Source organism: Arachis hypogaea, chromosome 17, assembly GCF_003086295.3.
Source record: "Arachis hypogaea cultivar Tifrunner chromosome 17, arahy.Tifrunner.gnm2.J5K5, whole genome shotgun sequence".
Classification (NCBI taxonomy): Eukaryota; Viridiplantae; Streptophyta; class Magnoliopsida; order Fabales; family Fabaceae; genus Arachis; species Arachis hypogaea.
The window spans coordinates 14,288,506-14,294,439 of NC_092052.1; the positions used below are offsets into that span (position 1 = coordinate 14,288,506).

The following is a 5,934-nucleotide window of genomic DNA, read 5'->3' on the forward strand; positions in this document are numbered from 1 at the left end:
CTGTAAACGAGATAAGAGAGAGAAATTTAAATCGGTAAATAATTTTTAAATTATTTATTTTAGTACTTATTACATTTATTTTATTTATTAAAATAAAAAATCCTGAAGATTACTCATAGTTTTCAAAGAATAAATGATCATTTGTACCCCATGAAAGATAAAAATGCTGACATATGTACCTATACTAAATCGAAACTAAACTTGTACCCACGCAAGATGTCCTCCGTGTGACAAAAGTACCTTGTCTTTGGAGGGTTGGAGTGCCACGTAGGGTACTTTTCTCACACAGAAAGCATCTTGTGTGGGTACAAGTTTAATTTCGATCTAATGTGGATACATATGTCAATATTTTCATCTTTTATAGATACAAATGGTCATTTATTCTTTCAATGTTTATTTTCCAAAATTCAAAAACAAGGATTATAAGCATCATGATTCATGGGCTAGTTTAGTGTGTTTACTGTTAAAGTTAATTAGTGTGTTTGTCACTATGTTTGAATCATTTATAAGCTTTTAATCATAATTTTTAGATAAATTATAAAATAAAATTGTAAATTTTTAAATTTTATTAGTATGGTGAATTCACATATTTGAAATTATATATTATATTTTTAATAATTTTATTTATATTTAATTAGATCGGTTGGATTCTAATTAGATTCTGGTTGGACTAGTAATTCATTGAATCGGTCACTTAAACAATTCATTGACCGATTTGGTTCTCGAACCTTACTTTTTATTTTTGAGGAACCCAATTTTAGGCTTTAGTTTAGCCGTACTCATTGACTCTAGAGTCTCATCAACTATTTATTACAAATATAAACGAATAATTTATGGTAAACTACCAAAAATGCACTCAAATAATTTTGTCTGTTAATAAAAATACACCTGGATTTTGTTATCGACAAAAATACGCAAACGTTAACGGCTCCATTCAAGGTTAACGAAAAAGAATGATGTGGCAATCGGAGGTTCCTTACGTGGACAGTGACACGCTGACATGGCCAAAAAGAGTGTATTAGTTGTCTTTAATTTAATTTATCCCATATTAAAACCCTAATTGGCCCCAAATTGTCAATTGAAACTCTAAGTATGTTTTTTATTTAAGTCAAAGTGAGAGTGAAGTCCACGGGAAAAGAGAGACTCGTGGAAAGAACGTCGCTTGCTCACGGGAGAGTAGGGGTGGCAAAACGGGTCAAACCCGCTAAAAATGCGGGTCGGGTTAGAATTTGGAACCTGCCAAATTTGCGGGTTTTGGCAGGACGAGGCGACCCGCCGGATCAAAGATTTTTTTTTCTTTTTTTGTTAAATAATTACTATTACAAAATTAATAATTATATCATTTTCAAACATTTTTTTTTCATTTTTTTGTTTTTATTCTTCTTTTAGTTATTAATTTTATTTATTTTATTTTACAATTTCGTATATATGCTCAAATTATGTAACTTATTTTTTAAAATAAAGATGGCTCTATTGACAAATGTTATTTTGAACAATTTTATTAAAATTAAAAATTAAAAAAAAATAGTAAAAAAAGAATTATAAGGAATTCTTAATTTTGAGGTCAATAATTTTCTTTCTGCTAGAAGATTTGATTTCATTAAAAGAAAAATAAAAAACAAAACAAAGATATATAATATACCGAGAACAATACGACATGCACGTATTCTTTTTTTTTTTTTTTTTCAGTTAGATGGATTGAACAACTCTTAATTCTAGATATTATATCACACACAGCACACTCATATACATTATTTGGCCATTATTAAGATTCAAACCCGAGTGCAATATATTTAGCCACTCAACCAACAGCCTCGGGGATAATAGTTGTGGGGCAGAAATAGTCCATTTTGGTCGGAAAATGTTTTTTGAGCAAGATGAGTGAATGGATTTGTGAAGGGTATCATTGATATAAATATAATGGAGCAAATGGACCGAAATATAAATAGAAGATAAAACAATAGTTAGGTTCAAAATGGGACTTTAACATCAGTCTAAAATTTTTACAATGGACCAATTGCTGCTATCTATATATATCAACCAAAGAATTGAGGGAAGAAAAAGAAAAGACATAGATGGGGGGAAAAAAATCTCTCTCACTAACAACATCACAATTATCTCCTAATCACACTACCTTTTGTGCCTAAACCTTTAGTTGTTGTAGATGAAAAATGGATACCATGATTGCATAGATGTGTGTCCACATTTCTCACTGTGTATCAGCATCATGTGATCATATAAAGAAGGTTGACACATTTTCAAATAATGCAACATAGCAAACTCCTCTATGACTTCATTATTAGCAATAGAGACTCTGCTAATCTTCTGTTCATACTTCATACCTTATTCATCACACCTCTCTGTCTCTCACCATAAAGGAACTTGTTTGTGTCATGGCATATAGCGATTTACCGAGGCAAAAGTGTTGAAAACATAACTGCTAAGAGCGTTGTGAAATCAACTAGCTACTGCAAGCTCCATGTTTGGGAGCTCTGTTTCCAGATTTTCGGCGTCGGTAACCAAAGGATTTTTCTGGAAATTGTTTCGCAACTGACCACACGCTGCATTTGCGTCAAGTCCTCTGGTTTGACGTATGCTAACAGTTATTTTATTGGACTCCAAAGCAGCCGCGAATGCTTGCACCTATTCCAAGATTATCAAATAACTCAGTTGATAAGGCAAATCATGTAGAATGGACAAACAAATAATGAAATCAGCATACTGCTTTCTTGTAAGGACGGCGGTACTCAGAGCCTTCTACCGGATTGAAAGGTATCAAGTTCACATGATAACCAGGCCCCCATTCATGGAGTAGTTTGGCGAGTTCTATCGCATTATCTACCGAGTCATTGACTCCAGCTGTTCAAACATAATGCCAATAAAATACTCCTTAAATTATGTAGATTCATCAACATTTAACATATGGACGAGGAACAAGTCAGCATTGAATTGGAAATTAAATTTCTTACCTAAAAGTGCATATTCAAAGGAAACCCGCCTATTTGTTTCACGGTAGTATTCCCGACAATCTTTCATAAGTGCATTCAATGGATACGATTTTGCACTAGGAACAATTTTCTCCCTAAGTTTCTGGTTAGGAGCATGCAGGCTGTTGCAAGATACAAAATAAAAATCACATGCACACATGCTAGAAAGAAAATTATATATACATACATCAGAAATTAGGGAGTAATGTCATTTTATAGAGTTATATATGGACAACTGGCTCAACAGAAAGTAAACTTGCAGCGCTCCCAATATTTGCGGTCAAGCCGGTGACTCTAAAGCTGCTCTGGGGGTATCAAAAGATGATGGAACGAATATATTTCCTAACAAATTTTATGATAAAACTTTCCTAATTTCTGGCTCAATATTATGAATTTACTGCTAGACGCTGATATTAAATAAGTTCATGATGCAGTAATGGATATCTCTTCACTGAGCACATCAGAAAATTTAATTGCCATTGCCACCATAAAATTATCGCATTACAGAATACTTACCAAGCAAAAGAAAGAACTTTGGAATAGAACAAAGACTCTCAATTATAAAGGATGCCAGCAACTGTGGCAAACCCAAGGCCTAAACTCTAAATATCCATGCAAATGGCATCAAATATCAATCTTAGAATCAAGGGACAAAGTAAGGACATTAATTCTTGAATCAAGCCTTCATTTGTAACAAGAGAAATTACCTCACAGCTAATGTAGATTGAAGTTTGTGAGAAGCCAGCTTCTTTAATGTATTTGGAACACCCACAGTGGAGATGGTCATCATTCTTTGCCCAATTTGGATATCCTAAAAGGAAAATACATTGAACAAAAGCACACTTAGAAACAAAACTTATGTACTCTCTCTTACAATACATCAAAACATAAAAAGATGAATTTTGAAAACACGTATCACATGTTCAAATGATAATGTAAACGACGTTAAGAGGAAAGGGATAAAACAAGGGTTTGTCTATTCTTAATCATTCAATAAAATGTTGCTAAGAATTTGACAAGAAAATAACTTCACATATCATTGTCGTTGATTTACCTTATTCAAGCAATGGTGAGCTTCAAGCACTGCCTTCAGATTTAACATTGGTTCACCCATTCCCATAAACACTACGTTTGTCACCCTGCGGTTGAAGACCTCCTCAATTGCCATTACCTGTGTCCATAATATGCACATTGTAGAAACTTCTTGTCTTATGGTGAACAAAGCCAACGAGAATGAACAATGTCATCTTATATTTATTCCTTCTTTCTCATTTCTTTTCTTTTGTCCATTGTGTTTCTCTAAAATGGATAAATTAATCTAAATGTCCCCAAGCTATCTATTTTGCAAACGATCATACATCGAATTAACTACTCTATGAATGAATATGAATAAGCGATGACAAAAACCTGCTCGACGATTTCATGGCTGCGAAGATTCCTTGAAAAACCTCCTTTGCCAGTGGCACAGAAAGAGCAACGTAATGGACAACCAACCTAAATACGCAAAAAAGTGAATCATAGTCAAAATAATGGTGAACATTGGCAACAAATTTGCATTAACATTAACATAAACAGAGAATTGGTGTCCAAATAAAGTATACAAATACTCCAGAAAAGAAGCGAACAATAATTAATCAATAGATTATTCAAGATCCAACACCTGTGATGAAACACATGCTGTGAGGCGAGCTGAACCTTTATCCTCGTCAACTGGAATACCAACTGTTTCAACCAATCTGTTGTCTTCCAACTTCAGCAACAACTGCAAAATCAAATGCCAACCAAAAAAGTATAAGAAATCATGGAATCATCAACGACCACGTTCTCTGCAAAATCATGGAATCATGCAAGTTAACCTTCCATGTATAGCAAACAGTAGGGCCAACTTAAAAAACTTGAAGCATTGATGCTGAAACAAATAAGAATATGGTCCATGCAACAGATATTGTGCGTAACATCTAAACTCTCAACACATAAGATTTAGATGGTGACTAGAACAGCAAGAAATCATTCAAAAAGTTCAAAAGCTAGTAAACTACCATGTATATCAATAAATTGAGGACCGAAAATTATAAATTTTACGATTTCATAATTCACCTTAACAGTCCCATCAGCTGCTGTAACTGTTTGAAAAGTTGGAGACCGCCCTACCTTCCATCCAGCTTCCTCAAGTTCATTCCTAAATGCCTGAGGCACTGAAATGCAATACAATGTCAACTAAAACATTTTTTTATTTTTTTATTTCAAAAGGGAAGGGGTGCAGAAATACTCACACTGAATGAACTCCTGAATTTCTCTGACCTTCCTCTTGTATATAAGATGGTAAAGCTGCTTCCCCCTAAAGCTTTGCTAACAAATTCCACAAAAATAAATAAATAAATAAATAAAAATGAACAGTATATAGAAGATTTAACTTATAGTTTGTTAGTTAGTTTTGAATCACAACCTTTCATAATATATCTCATATCATAGTTAATGAGTCCCCAATTCACACACTTGTTAACATCATTTTCTTTACAGTAGTTAAGAAAAAGTTATATTCTTTGTGGGATTAAATGATGTGGGAACGAATCAAAGTGAAAAAAGATATGAGATTTACCTGACCCAAGTTGAGAGCAAGTTGTTGGAGGTCGTTCTCGGACATGCCAAGAAGAACCTGCTGCTGCGGCTGCGATTTGCGAGGTGCAGTGGCCATGGCCATGGCCACCGTGGAGCAAGCACGTGCGCGATCACGTGCTGGAGTGCTGACCGCACGTGCTAGAGGTGTGGAACAGTGGTGAAGCAGCGCCATTGAAACGGCCAGCATAGTGGCTCTTAGCTCAGAAAGAAGATAACGAAACGATCAAGTAAATAACAAAATATCCAAATCTCCCAAACCCCTTCATGGCTTAAAGTCTTAAACCCTCCTCTCGTTTCTTTTTTATTATTTTGAATAATATTCAAATTT

The 5,934-nt window shown here is 34.1% G+C and overlaps 1 protein-coding gene across 1 annotated transcript; it reads right to left on the reverse strand.

The window, feature by feature from the left end:
• Positions 1 to 1,964: 1,964 nt before the first annotated feature.
• Positions 1,965 to 5,934, reverse strand: LOC112766159 (uncharacterized). The gene is made up of 10 exons (XM_025812035.3): positions 5,587 to 5,934; positions 5,261 to 5,336; positions 5,085 to 5,182; positions 4,648 to 4,749; positions 4,395 to 4,481; positions 4,042 to 4,158; positions 3,695 to 3,798; positions 2,970 to 3,109; positions 2,723 to 2,859; positions 1,965 to 2,643 (listed from the first exon to the last, which is right to left on the reverse strand). Exons 1-10 carry the CDS (start codon positions 5,791 to 5,793, stop codon positions 2,458 to 2,460), a joined length of 1,254 nt encoding a protein of 417 aa, XP_025667820.1. The 5' UTR covers positions 5,794 to 5,934; the 3' UTR covers positions 1,965 to 2,457.

What these genes read in the sequence shown, in the direction of transcription:
- LOC112766159 (XM_025812035.3), bottom strand. Translation starts at nt 5,793, where the DNA reads ATGCTGGCCGTTTCAATGGCGCTGCTTCACCACTGTTCCACACCTCTA. An exon ending in GCCATGAAATCGTCGAGCAG is followed by an intron (nt 4,159 to 4,394) that starts GTTTTTGTCATC and finishes TTATGGACACAG; the next exon opens with GTAATGGCAATTGAGGAGGT. An exon ending in CTCACCATTGCTTGAATAAG is followed by an intron (nt 3,799 to 4,041) that starts GTAAATCAACGA and finishes TTTTCCTTTTAG; the next exon opens with GATATCCAAATTGGGCAAAG.